This window comes from Myxine glutinosa, chromosome 7 (genome assembly GCF_964187855.1).
Source record: "Myxine glutinosa chromosome 7, kmMyxGlut1.1, whole genome shotgun sequence".
NCBI lineage: Eukaryota > Metazoa > Chordata > Myxini > Myxiniformes > Myxinidae > Myxine > Myxine glutinosa.
The window spans coordinates 104369854-104393483 of record NC_136267.1 but is presented as its reverse complement, the minus strand read 5'-3'; the positions used below and the strand labels follow the sequence as shown (position 1 = coordinate 104393483).

Here is a 23630-nt window from a genome sequence, read left to right as displayed (position 1 = left end):
TTCTTTAGAATGTTTACTATTCTTACCTTTTCTGTTTCTGAAGTCTTTTACTGTTAAGAAAGTTTTGATCCCTTGGCTTGTTATGGCGGTGACCAGCAGAGTTTAGCCTTGTGCGGCTTCCTTCCGTCCTTCGGCAAGCTTCCGTCCTTCGTCAAGCTTGCAGACGATCTCTACTACGGTGGTAACAGTCCTGAGGAACGTCTTCTCAACTGACAACGTGTGCTACATGCCCTGTCATGATGTGATCTGCATCTATTTACCCCAAAGACTGTCATCTGGCCCAATATGACAACTATTCTGGGATGGATTTGGTTTTTGGCTTTGCAAGCCAGCCCACAATGTTTCCAGTGAAAGGATCAAGTGGACAGAAGACCTCCACACAAACTTCAAAATAGCGCAGTCTGCTCTTGCATCCACCTAAATAATTACCCTCCCCTGACCAGAAGATCAACTCTGGATTGTTACAGATGGTGCTGTTAAGAAGTATGGCATCGCATCCACCCTGTATGTGACCCGTGGCAATAAACTTGAACTTGCTGGGTTTTTCCATGCCAAACTGCGTGGTCGCCAAATCACGTTTACCCTGTGAAATTGAAGCTCTGTCCATTGCGGCTTCCATCAAGCACTTCAGCCCGTACATTGTGCAGTACAAACACCGTCCCTGTGTTCTCACAGACAGAAAACTGTGTGTACAGGCCTCTGAGAAATTATGTAGGGTGAAATTTTCTGCCAGTCCACGTGTCACTACCTTCCTTTCCACATTCAGTCACCACCACGCCTCTGTCAGACACCTAGCTGGATCTGTGAACATTCCATCGGACTTTGCAAGCCGCAATGCACCTGAATGCGAAGACCCCACATGCTAGGTCTGTTCTGTCTACCCCTTTCAATGCTGGCAACTGTGGCACCAATTACACAAACTCCACCAGTTCTCTCTCAATCACTCACTCTGGAACAAACCCCAGAGTTTCCTCCTGATATAGAGATGCTGATACCTGATCCAGAGCCATGGTCTTCCTCGCCTAGTCATATGCTGCAGTCCCCAACCCAGTTTCCCCGACACCCTATAAACCAGCTCTTACAACACCCACCCAGCCATTTGTTTGTTCCATCAACCGGGTTTCCTCGGCACCCAATCTGAGGTACTCAAGTCGACAGACGCCTTCCAAAACATCTAACAGATTTCATACTTCCTGAATGGCTGAGATAATCGCATGGACAAACAAACAAACGGAGTGAAAACTGAGCACTCCCTTTCAGCGCACATGGCGTCATGTAGCGCCTGGAGATGGATTAGGAAAAGAGCGGTGTACAATAAATAATATCACCAATATTATAAATTTGTATAAAATAGATGTTTGAATTATGATTGGTGTAAATCATGACAACACAGCAACTCAAGTTGTTCGGTCATTATCCTCAGTTAAAACAAGCCCATGCCTCTGCAGTGATGTGTTGTGAGGTGAGCGGAGTGAGCCGATCCATGCTAGTATAGAAAAACACCATTGTCTCTCTGCGATTGTGTCTGCTTTGGTCCTTATGCACGGCCCGTCTTTTAAGTTACAAACTCCAAACTTCGGGTACAAATACAACTTTGCATGGGGGTTGGGAGAGTGAGGCAGGGGGCGGGGATACATTCTCAATGTAACTGTGTACCATGCCTGTACCTGTTAGTGGTGGAAGAGGATACTACAATTTCCTTTACCTGGGCAACGCTGAGGTTAAAGCACTCTTTGCATGGGTAAATTTGTCCTCCTTCCCTTTGTCTCCCCCCCCCCCCCCCAAATGGAGGGGCCTGACAACCTCCGCTCCACCCGCCCCCCCCCCCCCAAATATATGTATATGCAGTATATCTCTCCCTCTCCTTCCCCTCCGCCTTCTATCAGCAAGAGACGTGACGACTAATTTATCCATCAGCCAAGCGATGGATAGGCTCTTCTGGTTTCTTATAACTTTAATCCCCATCGAGACTGTTGATAAATATGTTGGGGTTTGGTTCTTGGGCTAAATGCTTGTCGAGTTAAGATAAAATGATAAACCTCCCTCAGCATTTTGCTCTGAGCTCCTCCTTAACCACATATTTTAAAATTGTAGTAAATTATTTTTCCATTGTTTTATTGACATCCATTATATCTTTTTAAACCTCAGTCTGTGTGCTTTATTAACGCACAGGTTGTAAACCTGGTGCGTTATAGCGTTTGCCTGGGAATTTCTGTCGCTCCAAAAGTGAAGCTCCAACAGTGTAGACGTTTCTGTCGCTCAGATGTGTAGACAGTTTCTGTCGCTCAGATGTGTAAACATGACGTCATCAAATCTATATTTAGGCTAACCATGGGCTACCCCTTTGGCTGGTACGCGGCCGCTCGCTAGTACATAATATAGGATATATTTGTTATATGTTATGTTATAGGATATATAGGATATATGTTATATGATATAGGATATATATAGGATAGGTTATAGGATATATATGTTATAGGATAGGAATATAGGACCCAAATGACCCAGAGGACCCAAATGACCCAGAGGACCCAAATGACCCAGAGGACCCAAATGACCCAGAGGACCCAAATGACCCAGAGGACCCAAATGACCCAAATGACCCAGAGGACCCAAATGACCCAAATGACCCAAATGACCCAAATGACCCAGAGGACCCAAATGACCCAGAGGACCCAAATGACCCAGAGGACCCAAATGACCCAGAGGACCCAAATGACCCAGAGGACCCAAATGACCCAGAGGACCCAAATGACCCAGAGGACCCAAATGACCCTCTGGGTCAATAAAAGTTGAAACTGGGCAAATGTCAATGAAAATTTGCCAGACCCAGACCAGAAAATGACCCAGAGGACCCAAATGCCCAGAGGACCCAGAGGACCCTGTGAATGTGAATGAATGTGAACATAATGTGAATACTAGTAGCAATTTTACAAAAACCATGGCATAATTTCAAATCTTGACCCGAGATGATAATTATGCTACATCATAATTTCCATGTGCCAACCTGGGCGGAATCCAAGTGGATTCACTTGTTTATGCTTGTCGTGGTTATTTATTTGATTAGATTTTTTTTACATTGTCCACATTCATTATATTTTCCACTTAAATACCAACGTTGTGATTTTCTGCACTCCTTGGTTTGGTTTTTGCTTGGATCTATAGTCTTCCAGACTATCATCCTTCCAAGATCAGCAAAATGAGTACCAGCTTGCTGGGATGAATGGCGACCCGTCAAGGCTTGTGCCCAATAGCCTAGGAAACTGCTTTGGCAGGCCTATGTATCATCACAATGCAAAAATGAGTGGTCATTGTATTTGAGTGATTGCAAAAAAAGTTTTCAACCATGTGACCTCATTTACCTGCAAGTTTGGAAAGAATTTACACACTTGAGAACAGCTATTAAGGTTTTTTGCAATCATAATAAAAATCTCACCCCCAGCCTGAAAAGATTTAGAAAAATTTAATGCAGAGAAATATTCAGAGAAAGAAGGACTAATGGAGCTCCATAGTACAAGCTCCAAAATATTTCCAGGTGTGCATAAAATGTACAAAAAGGTGGGTAAAAACAGCCATACTATCAGTAAAGGTACTTCCTGTCCACTCATATTGGGACTTTTTCTCACTCGATAACTTTCTATAAAGCTGTAATGTAATATGACATTACATTATCAGTAAAAAATTATTTCCTTGATCATTCATCATAACAACAGTGAATCACCCATCAGAGATTAGAACACGATTACCTTTTCATTGATGATGTACAATGAAACACAATGGTAGGCTCATTGCCTTTTTCCTCATAATGGAGCCAAAAGGCTTTCCTAAATACCATTCACCTCAACTTATTAGTTAATACTTTGGTATCTTGTTTCAAAAACTAATGCATTGCAACCACTATCACAACTTTATACAATGTTACAAAAGCAGGTAGTTGTTATAAGTTAACATAAACAAATATGACCACACAATCTGCATTCGTTGGTAAATGTCAACCTGGGTGGATGAGTAAAGGGATGGGTTATGCAGACTAGAAAAAGTACAAGGAGTAGACTAGTGGGGGGGGGGGGGGGGGGATAAAACCAGGAAGAGGGGACATATAGAGTCCTGAGTTACACGATTGGATTTTGACCTGCTTGGAAAAAGTAAACTTTTTAAACTGCCAAAAGCTAAACTGCCAAAGCAAAAGTAATTTTATTATCAAAAGCAAAATACAAATTCCTGCATCTTTGCAAATAAAGTGGCATTTTCTCCTGGAGGACAATATTTCAGTGTGTTACGTGGTCCTCCCGGTGACTACCTGGTCTCGGTGACCCCCGGACCGGGAGAGGAACTCCGCCAGAAAGATCTATGATTTATACGCTTTCGTAACGCAATCAATATGAAAGACACAACAATTCAAGTCAATAAGAAACCCCACACCAAGGATCCGGATTCATCAATAATATATTCCCCAATCAATCAACAACCATCAATAATCAATCACCAATATTACTAAGATGGCCATCTCATGTATGTCCCCCCTTTCCCCACTCACGACCCCTCAATGGTCACTGTCCCTCACAATGTCTCTGGGCCCCTCCTGGCCAAGGTGAAGGTCGACTTCTCCACACACGGGCGGTTGAACGGACCCCTGGCTGACGTGCTCCAAACGTGCACGTCACGTACCGGGAACAACTGCTGCAGCGCCCTCCTCCTTGCACAGCCAAGCAGGCAAAAGCAAAGCGCGGCTGGCAAAGCGCGCGAGGCCCAAGGTGCGACCCGTACGCGTCCTTGTAGACGTCGAGGCGAACTGTGCCGGACGCTTGGTTCCGTGCACGAACCCACGGCACTTGACGTGTAATCAGTAATTACCCCGCGCAGGTAACTCCTTTCGCCAGACGGGCTTTCAAACGCAGCGTCCCCCTACACTGCTAAATATCGACACCGCTCGCGTCGGAGCTGGGCGAGGAAGAGGAAGATCGCCGCTTCTCCCGGACCTCGTGTCTTTTTTCTTCTTCCGGTTCACTATCCTGTTTCCGGTCTCCTGTTATCCGGAGCCTCTCTAACCCTTTAACCACAACAACCTTTAATAGAATAAACATTAATAAGCAATGACATGAATAGTAACTCCTCTAAATCCGGGATCCGTAACAAGTGCCATTGAAGACAACATGGAATAATTGGGAGTGCACACAAAATTATGGCAAGGATTCTTCAAAATAACTTGCAGATTAAAAAAATAATAATAAAGTGTCCCTGGTTTAACCGATAGTTAAAAGTGCTGTTGAGAAGGCGATCATACGCTGGTGTTGCCAAGTTATTGGTAGATCCACCAAAAGGTGATTATAGTCATAATGAGGCCATTCAGTATTGCCATAGTGTACACCATGTGGAATGAGTGGCCAGTCATCTTCCTGCAAGACAGAAGATCGTGAACAGGTTGGGTTACATCCACACCATAATCAATTGCAACAAAATGACACCTTTATAGTAGACATTACAAAATATATCAACCTTCCACATGAACTATGACAAAGTACAACAGCACTCGCAAGAGCGCATACATCCACCAGGCTGAATAGTTTACATTTTGTATACCACCGATAGGCCGGATCTGCATCCTAACATGGTGAAACCTCACCCCAGCTTCTAAAGCATTGTGAGGAGGTGGCTGGGATCAGGATCCCACTGATAGGCCGGATCTGAATCGAACCTTAACCAAAATCTTGTCACCTACCCAAGTAATCCATCAAGTTTTGTCACAACTCGTCAGCAACTTTGAGACGCCGTGCTTATACATCATTTTGGCCTCATCTCTTAATGGTGAAGAGTCACTTATAAAATTTAAAATGTCTCGTATCCAGAACCAGATTTTTTTTTTAACCAAAATCGAATGATTTCATCCTCGTCACACACCCAACCTGTCCAACAGGTTTAATCGGAATCTGTCCAAAATGTTTCAAGATATCCTGCCCACAGTCAGATAGACAGTCAGTCAGACAGACAAACAAACAAACAAACAGGGGTGAAAACATAAACTTCGTCCACCTTAGGTGGCGGAGGTAACAAACAATGTACAAGGGGGAGAACAATGAAATGTACAAATGTACAAACAGTGTACAAATGTACAAACAATGAAAGTACAAAAAGAGAAAATAAAAATAAGAAAAGAGAAAACACAATGAAACAAAAACATTTCGCAAATATTTAATGCAAACTTTCTTCTCCACATTTTCCCAGAAGATGGTGGAAGTAAGAAGTTCCCTTTTCAAAATAGCTTGCAGATTAAAAAAAAAAAAAAAAAATGCCCCTGGTTTAACCGATCGTTAAAAGTGCTGTTCAGAAGGCGAAGTAAGAAGTAGTGTAACTTGGCCAGGTAAGAGAAAGGGGGGAATTCTCTTGCCTGGCCAAGTTACACTACTCTGCAAAAAATTTTCCCATGCCCACCACCACTCTTACTAACAAGTAATATGTAGATAACCCTGTCAAAACATATAGTGTATTCAAAAGCTTCTTCACCATTTATATACTTTTCCAAAATATGTCCAAAAATGTTTCCATTGGGCAAATTAACTTTCTGATGACAAGAAGATAAGATGGCATTTCTGTAGTTCATTCCAAAATCTCAGCATCCTGTAAGTTAATGCAAGCTTGCTATATATAGAATACATTTCTAGCTTTGCATCAACTAATGGAATAATATATTTGGGAGAAAGGCATTAGCAATTTGAGCAAGTCTTCCAGAAAATCTAAATTTGGATTTCTTATGGGTTTTTTTTTTGTCGGATAATAGCATGATATAATGCTGGATCTTTGGAATGGATGGGAATTGGTGGGAAGGCAGGTACATCATCATGACATTTTCTCGGCCTAGAATAAACGCTCTCCCACTCAAGCACTGTGTAAAGCCAATACGACTACGACACTCTCTATCCCATCAGTAATAACTTGGTGCAAAAAAAATAAATGCAAGTGTACTCGAGCACATTGTGGAAGAATCATTCACATCTAACAATTTTTGATACAAAGTCAAGACGCCTGTATAAGAGGTAGAACACAGAACAGAATGGAGTATAATACAGAATGGAACAGAACAGAACATTGTATAGATAAAATAGAGAATACTACAATATAATAGATCAGAGCAGTCCCGCACAGCTAAAACAGAGTAAAGTGGGGAAACACCAAAATCAGGGCAGAGGGGCATAACAGGGGGGCACTTGGAGGAAGGAAGAATGGGCAAGAGGAATCCTGAGAGAATATTAGGGAGGGTTGGGAGTAGATTGGAGAAAGACACAGGTGTGAACAAAAACTCGATAGAAGCTCGAGCACAACTAAAGAAAGAACATGAAGTGAAAAACAAGGGATGAAAGAGCAATGAAACGAGCACAGTATAGACGGAAAGAAGGATGGAGGGAGAGGGAATAAAAAATGAAACCTCGGAAAGGAACGGGTTGGCTTGTGGAGTAGTAATGAGGGAAGAAAATCTTATAAGTATGGATGGAGGGTGAACTAAGGAGGAGGCCGTCTTGTTTTTCCAGCAGTGCTCAAGTCAAAGAACCCATGCCAATTAACACAACCCACTATCATTGGCCGATCAAGAGTATCTTTTCAGTATACGCTCAATATACGAGCCAGAGATTTAAAAAATAATATTTTTGTCTGCAACAGCCCTCATGTTTCATCACAAAAATCGTCATTTTTCTCTGATTCAATTTATCTTGACATTTAACATTTATCTCTGATCTCTGATAACTGACATTTATCTTGCTTACTCTCATGTCCCCTACCCACCTCTGGTTTCACCCCACCAGCAAACCCCTTCTTTTTCAACACGTTTGCATCAATTTCTGAGAATCGAAGGTTCTTGTTACCTGATTCTAACAGAAGAAAGTGGTGTAGGAGGAAACATTCCAGGTTCAAATGAATCAAAGTAGGCAAGGCTCCAGGAGAACGTGCAGCAAGATAGGCCAGCACACAAGGATAAAAATGCAGCCAGTCCAATCCCTGAGGAATAATAATAATAATAATAATAATAGAGATTTCACAATTTCATTAAAAAGCAATTACAGGATGGGAAAAACAAACCAAAAAAAAAAAAACACCTCTATACCACAATGGCAATTGTGAGGTGATCTGAGAGATGTTTAGAATAATGAAGAGCGAGAATTGCTGTGAAATACACGTCCCTTAGCCACGTTCAAGTTCAATATCAATAAACACTTCACTTTATTTGGGCGGTGTATCATGCCGCGCTCGGTTCGCGAACTGCATCAATATTCCCCACCACCAAATCCAACTCCATCTTACTCTATAATCGTGGTCAAGGTACACCGAACCTCAATCTGCCACCCATGTATATGTTTGCTAATAAGAAACTAATTAAGCCTCCCCATTTAGGATTGGGGAAGAATACCTGTGGTAGGGTTTGTTTCCACGATTAGTGTCCCCCAATTTTAATGGTACGTCAGTTTCTTTGATCCTCATGAGTACATTTAGGTTTTTATTTTTTTATTTTTTCTGCCAATGTCTGAACTGCATCTCGGTGCCGGCTGGGACTTTTGGAATTAAACTTTGCATGAATAATGGAAAATATGAAAAATGCAGGGATGACAATTTATTTTGACCTTGCCAGGGGATTTGACTTGGCCAGTCTAAAATCTTCCACTTTTACCTTGATTAATTCCTTGGTCATGTTGGCAGCGTGTTTTGTGTCATTGGTTTCTGCATGGTGAAGACATTTCATTATAGACATTTTAACATTTTTCACAATAACTCGAGTAGAGTTTGTCCGATAAGAACTAAATTGCCATCTCTATATAACCTAGAGAAAGGCGCATTTACACTTAATTTACATCACACCGCTCCGAGTGAAAGGTCAATGTCAAATGACGGTATGGAAAAAAAATAAAGTTAATTTTCTCTCATCGCTCAATTTTGCCAATGCGGAATCTTTATGACTGCTAGGCCTTCCTAGATGTTCTTACTTCATAATAGTGTACCTGCACTGAAGGTGTGCACCTGATATTTGATTAGTGTCCTTGACATACTTTTTTCGGATTGTGACCTTATTAACAAAAACACCTTTTTGATCACAACTTGAATAAATTTCCTCTGATTTTCATGATCTCGAGTTCTATAGATAGATTGTAGATAGGAACACGTTTTCTTTATTTACAGTACTAGGGCATTGCCCGTACTATATCTATATCTAAAATTATATCCCCCCCCTCTATTTACATGAAATGGTTTGGTCCAAAGCGAACGGCTTGCGAGTACGGTGACAATCCCCCCCCTCTATTTACATGCAATGGTTTGGTCCAAAGCGAACGGCTTCCGGAGTTTGGTAAAGAAATCGCCATCGCGTGCACAAACGCGCAGGAAAGCGAATGAATCGCAAATTCGGTTTTATTAGTTTTAAAACATAGTTTAACGGCAACATAGTTTGCAAACGTGAAATAAATGAATACGCTCTCAAATGTGCCATCCGAGGCAGAGTGTGTCCTCCACGTTCGGCACACGCGATCGTTCGCTGCTCTCTGATTGGTTGAATCGTTTTTTGGACATAGCTCGGTAAGTAATTGTCCGATTAATATGAAACCTTGAAAAGGCACATCCTCGGGTCCCCAGCAATATACCTGGCAAGTTAAAAGTATATCGGACCCGTGGTTGTCGAGAAACAGCGGTCACAGACAAACAGACGTACAGACGTACAAACGTACAGAGATTACTGGAATTATAGATAGACTAGGGCATTGCCCGTACGTGGGTGCCCGTTCCTTGCCAAAAAAAAAAAAAACGCTACCCGTACGCTCTACCCCGCCCGTACGCCCGTAAACAAAAAAAACAACGCTCTTCGCTTCCGCCCTTCGCTCTGACTGAATTGGGAGAAATAATGCGCATAAGAAATCGAATTACGTACCGTAATGGCGGTCAGCTCGTAACGCGCTCAGCTCCGCTCGTCTCACATCGGCCACGCCTACGCAACAAAGCGTTCTGTGATTGGCTGCCGGAAGTGAAGTCTTCACTGTCCGGAAGTTCGCAAATCGCAGTTACGATGAATCGTTTTAATTTAATCGCAGTTTGAATTCGTTTTAAAACATAGTTTAACGGCAACATAGTTTTCCAACGTGAAATAAATGAATACGCTGTCAAATGTGCCGTCCGAGGCAGAGTCTGATCGCCACGTTCGGCACACGTGATAGCTCGCTGCTCTCTGATTGGTTGAAGCGTTTTTTGGACATAGCTCGGTAAGTACTTCTCCGATTAATTTAAAACCTTGAAAAGGCACATCCTCGGGTCCCCAGCAATATACCTGGCAAGTTTCAAGTATATCGGACCCGTGGTTGTCGAGAAACAGCGGTCACAGACACACAGACACACAGACACACAGACACACAGACACACAGAGATTGCTGGAATTATAGATAGATATCCCTAAATGTTGAAGGTCAACGTCATATGGTGGTCCGACAAAATTATGGCCAATGGATTGTAGGCACTGGGGGAGGGCTTACCATTGATGATCGCAGATATCTATTTTTTTTTGTACTTCCCAAAGGGTTAATCTATATCTCCAAAAATATTACAGAAAAAAAAACAACTAGAACGCCACTCAGTAGAGCGCATACTCCCGCCGTGGGTGGCCGCCGCTGAGCCCTATCTTTCAATGGTAAAAAATCCTTCAAAAAATTCCTGGATCCGGAATAATATCCTGAGCTTCACCATAAACTAATCAATTCTTCCTTATCCCAAGGGCAATCATCCCACCAACTTTCATCCAAATCCGTTCAAAACATTTCCAGATATCTTGTTCACAAACACACGAACACACACACACACACACACACGATCGAATGCATTACTCCCTGGCGGGAGTAACTAGAACGTCACTCGGCAGAGTGCAGGCATCTGCCAGGCTGAGCAGTTTACGTTTTGTATTCCACCGATAGGCCAGATCTATATCCAAACATTAACCAGAATCCAATAGGCTTAATATGTCCACTTCGACATATCGTGCTATATACAGTTTTTGGCCCAATATCTCAATGGTGAACAATGACTTAAAAAAACAGATCTCGTATCCAGCTCCGGATCTTCACCAAAATCTAATCTATTCGTCCTTGCCACACACCCAACCTGTCAATCAAGTTTTGTCCGAATCCATTCATAACTTTTTGAGACATTGTGGTATGTATCGATTTTGGCACTATCTCTCGGTGATGAAGAATCACTTTTTAAAATTATAGTATACAGATCTTCACCAAAATCTTATCAATTCGACCATGTCACACATCCAACCTGTCTGCCAAGTTTCATCCGAATCCTTCCACAACAGTTTGAGATATCCTTTCCACAGACAGACAGACAGACAGACAAACAGAGGGGTGAAAACATAACCTACATCCTCATTTGGTGGCAGAAGTAAGAAGAGGACATATGCCTCGCAGAACATGATGATGCAGGTTACTGCTAGCTTATGCTGTACTGCTATTGGCACAGCTACACCAAAGGAAATCCAATTGTTTTAGTGTTGTGTCTAAAAATCTCAAAGAAGCAAGCGTACCCAATATCCCGATTCTATACCAAGAACACGCATCACAATCAGCAATGGTCACTGCCTCAACCCAGACAGCGCATTTTCCCTCAAAGTAAATGCCAAACTGAAGCACTTCAGGACAGCACCATCTGCTGACTGTGGATTGGCTGAGGCATTCAGTACAAAGAAATTCAAGTTTGCCTTGGAAAGCCTGAAATTTAGGAAAGCACCTGGACCTAATAATATTCATGCAGAGTAGTTGAAGAATGCCAGTACTCATCTACTCCACTGGCTTAATTACTTCATGTCCTACTGCTTTCCCTCACTCAAGATTCCAAAGCTCTGAAAGAGGGCCAATGTTGTGGCCTTCCTAAAACCCACCAAGCCCAGAAACATCCCAAAGAGTTAGAGGCCGATATCGCTGCTAACTGCCCCATTCATGATCCTTGAGAGGCTCGTCCTTAACAGGATCGCACTCCCACCAGAATAAGCAGGCTTCAGGAAGAATCATAGCTCTGAATACCAGGTTCTAGCTGACATTATTGAGCTAAAACCTGGTCTTCATGATCTAAATAGGGAGAGAAACGAGAAATGAATCAAATGAGAAATGCGGGGCTGTCTTCTTTGACTCGTCTTCAGCATATGACAGTTTGGCACCGTGACCTGCTGTTGAAGATGCAGAACAACCACCTAGTCCACTTTATCAAAGTCTTGATCTGCAATCGCTGCTTCAGAATCAACCTTGATAGACAAACCAGTAGAACCCACAGCCTTATGAATGGATTTCCACAAGGTGCAGTTTTAGAACCCTTGCTGTTCAACATGTACACATCAGACCTCCCTAAGACAACAGGTACCAAACTTGCCTACGCCGATGACCAAGCGATTCTGCATCCAAGCAAGTCTTTTGAGGAAGTTAAGGCCACTCTCAGTAGAGGAGTTGCTTCCATGGACCGCTACTACCACCAATGGTGCTTATGTCTCAACGTACAGAAGTCAGTCTGCTTTTCCACCTTCAGATGAGTAACGCAGACAGGCAGCTAGAAAGTCCAGCGAAATAACATCCGGCTTCCCTTCACGCATGCTTATACCTACCTTTGTGTGCAAATAGACTGGTCCCTGTCCTTCAGGCAGCATGCAGAGAAGGTAACAGGGAAAACAGCTGCAAGAGTTGACCGTATCCACAGACAATCTGGCCACGACTGAGGAGCTGATTTTACTACCTGACAGACCTCAACATTTGTCCTGGTTCACACCCCTGCAGAATACTGCATGTCCGCATGAGAAAGGAGCTACCACACCAAGAAGGTAGATGTGCACCTCAAGTCTTCCTTCAGGGTCATCAGTGGATGCCTTCACCATACATGATACTTCCACCTACCACCTCCCAGTCTTTGCAGGCATCCATCCATCATCACAATAGGAGAACTGCCATCACTAGACAAGCAGTCCTCAATGCATCTCAGAACCACAACCACCACCTGAATGACAAGCTAAGAGAATATCTACCGCTGCCATCTCTCCCCCTGCCCCCATCCTCCTCTCTCTCCATCCCCCAATGATTGAAGAGCTGCAAGCCCTTCACTAGAGTGGCTCAAACCTATATTACAGAAGACGATGCCTGAGCAAACACACATGGCAGATGACGCATTAGCGTACCTACCAACCCAGCAGCTGTCTACAACACCTTCCCTATTCCACAAAGCCCCTTGATTTTGATCTGCCTAGGAAGGAATGGTGTCCCCTTAACCGGCTCCAGACAGGTGTTTCCAGATTACATCACATGTTCTCCTGGGACTTTGTTGACTCACACGAATGCGAGTGTGGCCTCCACCAGACGGCAGATCATTTTGTGTAAGATTTCCACAAGGTGCAGTTTTAGAACCCTTGCTGTTCAACATGTACACATCAGACCTCCCTAGGACAACAGGTACCAAACTTGCCTACGCCGATGACCAAGCGATTCTGCATCCAAGCAAGTACATTACATTGACTGGACTCTTGAGTCTAGAGGGAGGATGGCAAGAACTACAGCACCTGACCACAAGGACCTGAGGTTGACTGAAAACAGCAAACCGAGCTAACAGCTCGGTGTCATAAACCAACATTTCAGACATGCCACTCGAAATAAGAAGTGTTGTATTTGTCAAACATTCTTTTATTGAAGGTGTATTGTTTACTGGTACTTTCACATGGGCAACATGGCTGCTTCTTTGATAATGATGTGAACGGTCTGTCATACTATACAGGACTCCACTAATTTCATTTTTTTCAACCATTTTGGGGTATATTCTGAAGTTTGTAATATGGTATTAACATGTCAAAAGACATTCAGTGTGCCTTATAACGTTTTCAAATAAAAAATAAAAAAGGGATACAACTTACATTTATATTAATAACTGGGAGAATTGCTTTGCAATACATGTCCCCGACTGATGTGATATTTTCTAAGTCCAAAAAGGGCATTACTCAAATTGATGAAACACCCTGAAACTCGAACTTGTTCTGTAACTTATAATCATAAAGCCATGTACCAAGTTTCAGTCAAATATGTTAAAGGGTAAGGGGGAAAAGTGCAAAAACCACAGGTGGGACGGACAGACAGATGGAGAGCAAACCCATCAGGTCACATTTGCCAATTTGAATTGTCCAAGGAATGAATGTATATGATGACAGCTTATAGGAGTGCCGGGGTTCAAACCCAGGCTAGACATCTCAGAGATTAGTGCACGTATCTCAGCCCAGAATGTCAGTGTGCAAATAGGAGTGAAGGGGAAAATCTGAAGAAAAAAAAAACTCATCTGATAAAGTTTGACTTACCAAAAACAAAACGCAGTGTTGGAATTTCATCACTGCTGGGCACCTTCTCATCTGTAAGATACACACAACAATAACAAAATAATTCCAAAATCAATTTAAAACCAACATTACATTGAACAGATTACCTTGATTTGATGTCCTCATCTGAGTACTGCATTTTACATCATGTTGATCAATCAAATATACTGCTCGCAGACCCAGTCCATCCACCCCACCCAACTAACCCTCCCTCCCTCCCCCAAGCCCAAGTCTTGATCCCCAGCAAACTGTTCACCCTCAATGGACTATTCTCGAGGCAAAACCTCGGTGTGCCAGTCCTTTGTCAGGTGTCGCTAATGGCTGCGTACCAATAATTTCCATTTTTTGGGCATAGCCTTCTTTTCCGGCAATACTCCATGGACAGGTAGCTTTACTTCCACCAGGAACCGATGGTGAAGAACATATAGTCTCTCCAAACACTGTCCACTACCTCAGCCATGGGACCGCATTAGTCAGCAGTGTCCACAACCTCAGCTGTGTCCAAACAGTCAGTCCAAACCGGCAATGCAACCTCATGCTTCAAACGTTCTATTCATAACATATAGGTTTACCTGCAGATGCCAACCTTCTTTGTTAGAGGGTCTTACATATAATTATATATTCATATTCCATTAAATAGCAACTAGCAGAGTAGCCACCCTATGGGCGACCTTGTTCTAAGCATGCAACACGTTCTTCTGGAACATACATATTCTTAGTAGTGAAATTCCTAGTAGTGTTCTTTTGCTTTATACCGTGTACGCCTCCCTCCTCCAGCCGTCCCCCTTCCACAGATCTACAGATATCCCTGTTCTCTACTAGTCCAGTCATTCTAGCAAACTTTTACCCCTAACCCACCACTAATTGCAAGAGAAAAAAAATGATATTTTTCTGAAACCTGTCGATCCTCTGAACAAATACATAAAATTATACTCAATTATAATGAGTGGATCATACTTTATTTTCAGATTGAACGAGAGCCGTGAACGAGAGGTGGAGTGACGCTTGCAGTGAGAGATTTGATCAGTGTGCTGAGGACAGTTAAACGCTATGGTCATTGTGAATGTGTCGTATTATATTTAATTTATATACCCAGAAATTCTGATACCCAGAAAATGCTTGAGTTTCTTCATGAGAGGGATCCCTTTCAAGACGACGATACTCTTCACAACATTTTCACTGGTATAGTTTCCCAGACAACGGTGAATGTTGATGAGGCGCAAACTGTGGGAGAAAGGCTCTTGGGCCAGATGAGTGGTAAACGTGTGCTTGAATACAGCTTCAAGAAGAAGGCTCAAGCCATAACTATGGACTCAGAGTCTGCAATGAAGACACCAGACGGAGACATCAATATCGACCCTCAGTTACTCTTCCAGAGACTTGTGATCGCTGGCACTGAAGTAGGAGACTTATCCAAAGCACTCCTTTGTGAGTTATGCACATATCCTCCATCTTTGTTCGAGACCAAATATGCCTTGCTGTCCGCCAATAAGCCAGTGTTAGCCTCAGCAATCAAATCCTTGGCACCTGCCGATACTGCACAACCGTCCGATATACAATATGTACTCGATGGCGGTGCCTTATTGCAGCGCATACCGTGGCAGTCAGGTGAACAGTACAAGGATATTCTTGACCGCTACCTGAAATATGTTAGAAGGCATTACGGGCATGCTATCGTCGTGTTTGATGGCTATCGTGAAGGTCCCTCAACGAAAGACTGTGCCCATCAGAAAAGGGGTGAGCGACCATCAGTGAAGGTATCTTTTTCTCAAACCATGACGCTTTCTGTCAAGAAGGAAGAGTTTCTTCGGAACAAGGAGAACAAGCAACAATTCATCGACATTCTTGGTAAGAAACTGGAAGAATCTCATTGTGAAGTGCTTCATGTGAGTGGGGATGCGGACCTACTCATAGCAACAACTGCAGTTTGTAGCTCTTCAAAATCCAACACTGTTCTTGTTGGCAAAGACACTGACTTGTTGATACTACTGTGCTACTATTTTCGCAAGACTACTGCGCACACTCTCTACTTGATGTCGGAGCCGAAAAAGGGTTCATTGAATCCAAGACAATACTTGGACATTGGCAAAGTCAGAGAGGCTCTGGGTGATACTGTCTGTGAAAACATTCTCTTCATCCATGCGTACCTGGGATGCGACACGACATCAAGGGTCTTTGGGATCGGCAAAGGCACTGGACTCACTGTTCAAGGACAATGAAATGTTCCAGCAAGAGGCCATAATTTTCGGCAATAAAGAGTCAACACAGGATGAGGTCATTGCTGCAGGAGACAGAGCAATGGTTTGTGTGTACGGAGGCAAACCATCAGACAATTTGAACGAATTGAGGGTAGCAAAATTTCATGCTAAGGTGACAATAAACAAAACATCGTTTCACCCACGGGTACTTCCGCCCACGAGCTCAGCTTCCAAATATCACAGCCTACGGGTATTCCAACAGGTTCAGGAGTGGAAAGGACACAAACTCAACCCGCTTGACTGGGGATGGAGGATCATGGACACCAGGATGATCCCTATGCATTCTGACCTCGCTGCAGCACCAGACTATCTCCTAAAGCTGGTTAGGTGTTCTTGCAAGGGTGGTTGCAGTGATAAACGTTGTGGTTATCGGAAACTTGGGCTGCCTTGCACATTTGCATGTAGGGAGTGCAGAGGTATTTGTGCAAATGCAGACGAATCAGTGGACGTTTTCGAGGATGCTGATGATAGTGACCATGGAAGAGACGAAGTGACGTGTTAAATATTGTGAACGGACAGAAGGACATTGGGTACAAATAGTTGTGGTAGTGTATTCAAACATGGTTAAATAAATAATTTAGAGTTGATTTGGTGTATTATTAAGAGTGATATTGTCATATATTTAATTTCCAAACATTGCGGTAGTCCGAAAAGTTCCCAAATCGGAAAGAACCTGAAAAACCATGTTCCACTCAATATATTTAAGTATAATTTTGGGCAGATATTTAGTAGACATCAAGGTCTCAGAAAAGTATTACTTCGTTTCTCTTGCAATTAGTGGCGGGTCCATTCACATTTTGACTGGACTATACTGTTGTTGTGCTCGTGTGCTTCCCTCTCTCTTCCCCTCTTGTCTCCCACTCCCTTCATTGCATGTTTTATGTGTCTGTGCACGTTTTCATGTTCAATGTGTTAGCTCTTACACGAGCCTCGATTCTGGATAAAAAATATTTATCTATATACATATATATATGCATATTTATTTGGGCAGAATATAGGCAACTGAGAGCTCAATCGCTCCTGAAAAAGAAAATAACCGTGGTTATTTGCATGAAGCAAAAACATGCTACATCTTATAATTCAAAACACCTGGCAAACGTGGGGACAGGAATACTGTACTGAGTGGGGCCTTGCGATACCCTCTCCCACCTGAAGGTGGCGCTACATGATACATATTTACATAGACAATTGGCATCTCACCTCTCTCCAGGTCCCCTCCAACTCTCCCAAGACAATTGGCAAAGATAACTAGATGGTATTCATAGATTACTTATGCTGCACAGTCAACTTGGTGCGATTCAACTCTTGTTTTTGAAGGTTTTTTGTTTTTCTTTTCTTTGATCCAATATGGCTGCCAGACCACGTGAGCGATACATCATAAATTTATATTCTGTTATATAATTGTTGCAGAGATCACACTCAATAAATTTCAAACTGATCAGACTAAGCGTTATCCCTGCCGAATTATAACGTTATAATTAAGGCACCAATAACGTCATCGCTAACAACACTTATTACCCAAATGGAGTTCTTTATCATGAGCCTCATTTCAATTTTTTCCATGGAGCGGTTTTGGAGACAGAGGTGCACCGTTTTTTTGACTTTTCCAAGATGGCACCTGTACCACATGACCTATGACATCATAATTATCATTGAAAATTATAAAGGAGGTGCTCCTATGGTCAAAAGTTTTGTATCCATTGGACTAACAGTTGCAGAGAATTTTTTTTTTTTCATACTGATCAGATCAAGCGTTGAACTTGTCAAATTATGACGTCATAATGAAGGCACCGATGACATCATCATTAACATATCTTATTCCCCATGTGGAGTACTTCAGAATGAGCCTTGTTTCAATTTTTTTGCATCGAGCTGTTTCGGAGCTATAGTGGTGTAACGTTTTTCCAAGATGGCGTCCACACCACGTGACCCATGACGTTAAAAAGAATGAAAAAAATCTACAGGCGGAGGTGCTCCTAGAGTAAAATTTTGTCAATTGGACCAACGGTTGCTGAGAAAATAGATTTTTTTTTAAATGCAGAGACACACGTACGCCACACGTACACACGTACTTAACCAAATGCCTAACCCTGATTTTCGCTTTGCGAGCGCAGGGTAAAAACACCCTCACCTCTACTGCTGACCCTATGTAGCAAGTCTGGATGCAATTGGCCCAGAACTGCTGGAGAAGTAGCGCAACAAACAAACAAACACAAACACTAGTCCATGAATTATTGTAACCAAGGATACATTAAATCATGCACACCTTACCTTGCAGATAAATGCATAATGTGCGATTTGCACATTATACAGCATGTCCATTTTGCTTATCACCGAATCAGGATGTCATTCCCACGTGATCGAACTGTGTCTCCTAGCAACCACTGACAATGTTTTAAAATGAATTAATTTAAATGCGTCTTTATCAACGTTTTTACGACGAAGCCCATAGGGCAATGCCGTCTAGAACAGTATTTGATCCACCACGCGGTAACCCGGGTTGCCCCGTGATTTTTAATCATTTTACAGAATTAATTATTCTATTTTAGGGGGAGTGTAACCCGGGTTCGTGTGATAGGAAAATCCTTTGTGTCACACCCTTCGGATTACCACATCGTTGGGCCACTTAAAGAGGCGTTTGGTGGAACCACTTTCCGATCCGACGAAGAGGTCCAAGAGACGGTGCACGAAGAGCTACACATGCAGCCAAAATATTATATTTTTCTAGAGGAATCCAGGCCTTAGGAATCCAGGCAATTTTAGGCAATTAGGAATCCAAGCAATTTCTCGAAGAATCCAGGCCTTTCTAGAGGAATCCATGGACTGGGAAAAATGCATTGAATGCAATGGAGATGATGTTGAAAAATAACAGTAATACAACAGAAAAATAACAGAAAAATAACAGAAAAATAACACAAATAACACAGCGATGCAATAAACAATGTGTGAAAATTATTTTAAGGTTACTTATGGGGACAGGAATATTATGCGGCAACCATAGTATTAATTTGTGATCGGGATGATGTTGTTTGGATTGAAAATACTAGGGCATGCCCGTACTATATCTATATCTAAAATTATATCCCCCCCTCTATTTACATGAAATGGTTTGGTCCATGAAATGTTTTGGTCCATTCGCAACGCCAAAGCGAACGGCGAACGCTTTACATGAAATGGTTTGGTGCATGAAATGTTTTGGTCCATTCGCAACGCCAAAGCGAACGGCGAACGGCTTGCGAGTACAGTGACAATCCCCCCGGGGTTTTTATTAGTTTTAAAACATAGTTTAACGCCAACATAGCGCCAACATAGTTTGCAAACGTGAAATAAATGAATACGCTCTCAAATGTGCCATCCGAGGCAGAGTGTGTTCGCCACGTTCGGCACACGCGATAGCTCGCTGCTCTCTGATTGGTTGAATCGTTTTTTGGACATAGCTCGGTAAGTAATTGTCCGATTAATATGAAACCTTGAAAAGGCACATCCTCGGGTCCCCAGCAATATACCTGGCAAGTTTAAAGTATATCGGACCCGTGGTTGTCGAGAAACAGCGGTCACAGACAAACAAACGTACAAACAAACAAACGTACAAACAAACAAACACACAGAGATTACTGGAATTATAGATAGACTAGGGCATGCCCGTACTATATCTATATCTAAAATTATATCCCCCCCTCTATTTACATGAAATGGTTTGGTCCATGAAATGTTTTGGTCCATTCGCAACGCCAAAGCGAACGGCGAACGCTTTACATGAAATGGTTTGGTGCATGAAATGTTTTGGTCCATTCGCAACGCCAAAGCGAACGGCGAACGGCTTGCGAGTACAGTGACAATCCCCCCGGGGTTTTTATTAGTTTTAAAACATAGTTTAACGCCAACATAGCACCAACATAGTTTGCAAACGTGAAATAAATGAATACGCTCTCAAATGTGCCATCCGAGGCAGAGTGTGTTCGCCACGTTCGGCACACGCGATAGCTCGCTGCTCTCTGATTGGTTGAATCGTTTTTTGGACATAGCTCGGTAAGTAATTGTCCGATTAATATGAAACCTTGAAAAGGCACATCCTCGGGTCCCCAGCAATATACCTGGCAAGTTTAAAGTATATCGGACCCGTGGTTGTCGAGAAACAGCGGTCACAGTCAAACAAACGTACAAACAAACAAACGTACAAACAAACAAACACACAGAGATTACTGGAATTATAGATAGATAGAGATGTTGAGTTTAAAGCAGAATGAGGAAATGGCGTAAGGGTTTCCATCCGTGACATTCACAGATTCACCATTTGCAATTTCGCCATTGACTGGACAATTTCGCCAATTTCGCCAGTTCTTAACCTATAGCAACATTCAGACTGGGTATGTTTTTTTTGTTCAAGTCATTCACGAACCTGCTGCCAATGGCTAGCGTTCGACTGAAGGTGGCACAGGAATGTGGAATTTATTGGTTCATCGTTTCCCATTTCCCCAGTTTTTTACCCAAGTCATTCACGAACCGGCTGTCTTTGCCTGAAGTCTAAATAATTTAATACTTACATTATTTGCTAACTGCTAACTGGTATCCCCACCCAGGTCATACTATCCTCTTCAACTAAGGTATCAAACAAGCTCGACCACGCCGATGTTAGACGTTCGGTGTTCGCGTTTTTTACCTTCGCAAAAGCGGAAGGTTATGTTTTGATCGCTGTGTATTTATTTGTATGTCTGTGTGTGTGTGTGTGTGTGTGTATGTTATTCGCATAACTCAAAAAGTATTCAACCGAATTGCATGAAATTTGGTGGGATGATTGGTTATTATACGGGACACATTTGATTAGATTTTGGGAGCAATCGGGTCAAAGGTCAAGGTCAAGGTCACGAAAAGGTCAAAATCGTATTTTTACCATAGCGCGGTCAATTTTTATCCAATTGGCATGCAACTAATGCCAAAATGTTCAGAATTCAATGCCCGATCTTGTGATATACGACATGACCCAGTGAAGACATTACCCTTGTTAGCGGTTGGGGGTCAAAGGTCAGGGGGGTCACGACCTTGCAAAATGTGCGTTTTTTGTCATAACTCGGTCAATTCTTATCCGATTTGCATGAAATCAGCACCAAACTGTTCACTGTTCTGTTCCCTACACTCCCATGCCAAGTACAGAACAGTAGCTGCGGCGAAGGTATGCGCTCTACCGAGTGCCCGTTCTAGTTAACGTTTGACGTCGTTTTGTGACCTTAAACACCAATTTGAATCTGCTGTGTTAACAATAACATCCGTGTGCTGTGTTAACAATAACATACGTGTGCTGTGTTAACAATAACATACGTGTGCTGTGTTAACAATAACATATGTGTGCTGTGTTAACAATAACATACGTGTGCTGTGTTAACAATAACATACGTGTGCTGTGTTAACAATAACATACGTGTGCTGTGTTAACAATAACATACGTGTGCTGTGTTAACAATAACATACGTGTGCTGTGTTAACAATAACATACGTGTGCTGTGTTAACAATAACATACGTGTGCTGTGTTAACAATAACAATACATACGTGTGTTGTGTTAACAATAACAATACATACGTGTGCTGTGTTAACAATAACAATACATACGTGTGCTGTGTTAACAATAACAATACATACGTGTGCTGTGTTAACAATAACAATACATACGTGTGCTGTGTTAACAATAACAATACATACGTGTGCTGTGTTAACAATAACATACGTGTGCTGTGTTAACAATAACAATACATACGTGTGCTGTGTTAACAATAACAATACATACGTGTGCTGTGTTAACAGCTGCTTTAATTTATTTCTCTGTGCTCACTCTCAATGTCCTGATTATTTCACCTGCAAAGTAACACAGAAGTGCTATCCAGGAATGTTGTCCAACAAAGACATTCGTACAATGTGGAATGGAAAGGCCAGTCACCAGGTGCAAGGTATTCAGGAAGCTCACATGACGTCACGCACCTGTAACGGGGGAGTAGGTGCACCAGATGACGAAGGCGACAACAAGAACCCCCAAGAGAGAGGCGACAGACGGACCGGGCCGCACTGCGAGCCGCCGGCCCGGTAATCGCCGCTCGTCCCCAACAACGCGCTCCGACTCAGAATCAGAATCAGAATCGCCCAGCTCGGCCTGCGATCTACGATTGAGGCTCGAAGACGCCATAGTCAGTGCAGCACCGAGAAGCACCCTCGGAAACCGCCACGAATCGCAAACGAACTTCTCCCGCCAACCCTGACCCGGAACAAACTCCAGGTGCTTCCGAACAACCGGCAGCCTCGTATACTCCATGATTATCTGATCCTTCATAACCACGTAAAAAAAAATATATTCATGTTCGTGCAACCGAATCTGTCCGACGAATCTGTCGTGACTTGGCGTCCGAGGAAAATCGCACGGAAATCGCAGTCGAATTCCAAAGCAAAAGATTTCAGGAATGAAACTTGAATCTGCCGCGTCAGAATTAGAAATATCGGCATGCCAAGATGGCCGCCGTAGCACTCAAATCGGCTTCCGCGCTAACAGATAGCGTCCAGGCGCATGCGTGTGCTCGCCACACGATTTGGAGGCGCGTCCATGTTTATGACAAGCCACCGTGCTGTGTTAACCACCTCCAAAGGTGGCTACCTCCAAAGCGGGACAAGCGGGAACACCTCCAAAGTACCATTGTTTTTGAGATTTTCTCATTACATTTTACATATTACATATCATATGAATTAAAAATGAAAAATTTTAATGTGGAATTAAAAATCTCGGTCTGTGGTGGTTAACACAGGTGTGTTGAAAGCAGGAAAGCAGGAAGATAGATTAATAATTTTTTTTTTAAAGGCAAAAAAAAGGTTGGGTGCCGCCGTATCGGCCGGGCTGCTCTGTAACGTCTATTCACAGGCGCGATCCCACCACTGATCGGCACGGGGACTTTAACCTGCTCCGTTACCGGCCTGGGCCGTTTCGTCCCTCCTTAGGCGACCTGGAGAGCGCAGGGCTCCCCCTGGCTCCCCATG

General features: G+C 42.8%; 1 protein-coding gene across 1 annotated transcript; it reads right to left on the bottom strand.

The window, feature by feature from the left end:
• Positions 1 to 3448: 3448 nt before the first annotated feature.
• ARL6IP6 (ARF like GTPase 6 interacting protein 6) lies at positions 3449 to 22885 on the bottom strand. Its single transcript, XM_068123127.2, has 4 exons — positions 22590 to 22885; positions 14342 to 14392; positions 7857 to 7989; positions 3449 to 5396 (listed from the first exon to the last, which is right to left on the bottom strand). The coding sequence occupies exons 1-4, from the start codon at positions 22789 to 22791 to the stop codon at positions 5300 to 5302; spliced, it is 483 nt and encodes a 160-aa protein (XP_067979228.2). The 5' UTR covers positions 22792 to 22885; the 3' UTR covers positions 3449 to 5299.
• Positions 22886 to 23630: the final 745 nt, after the last annotated feature.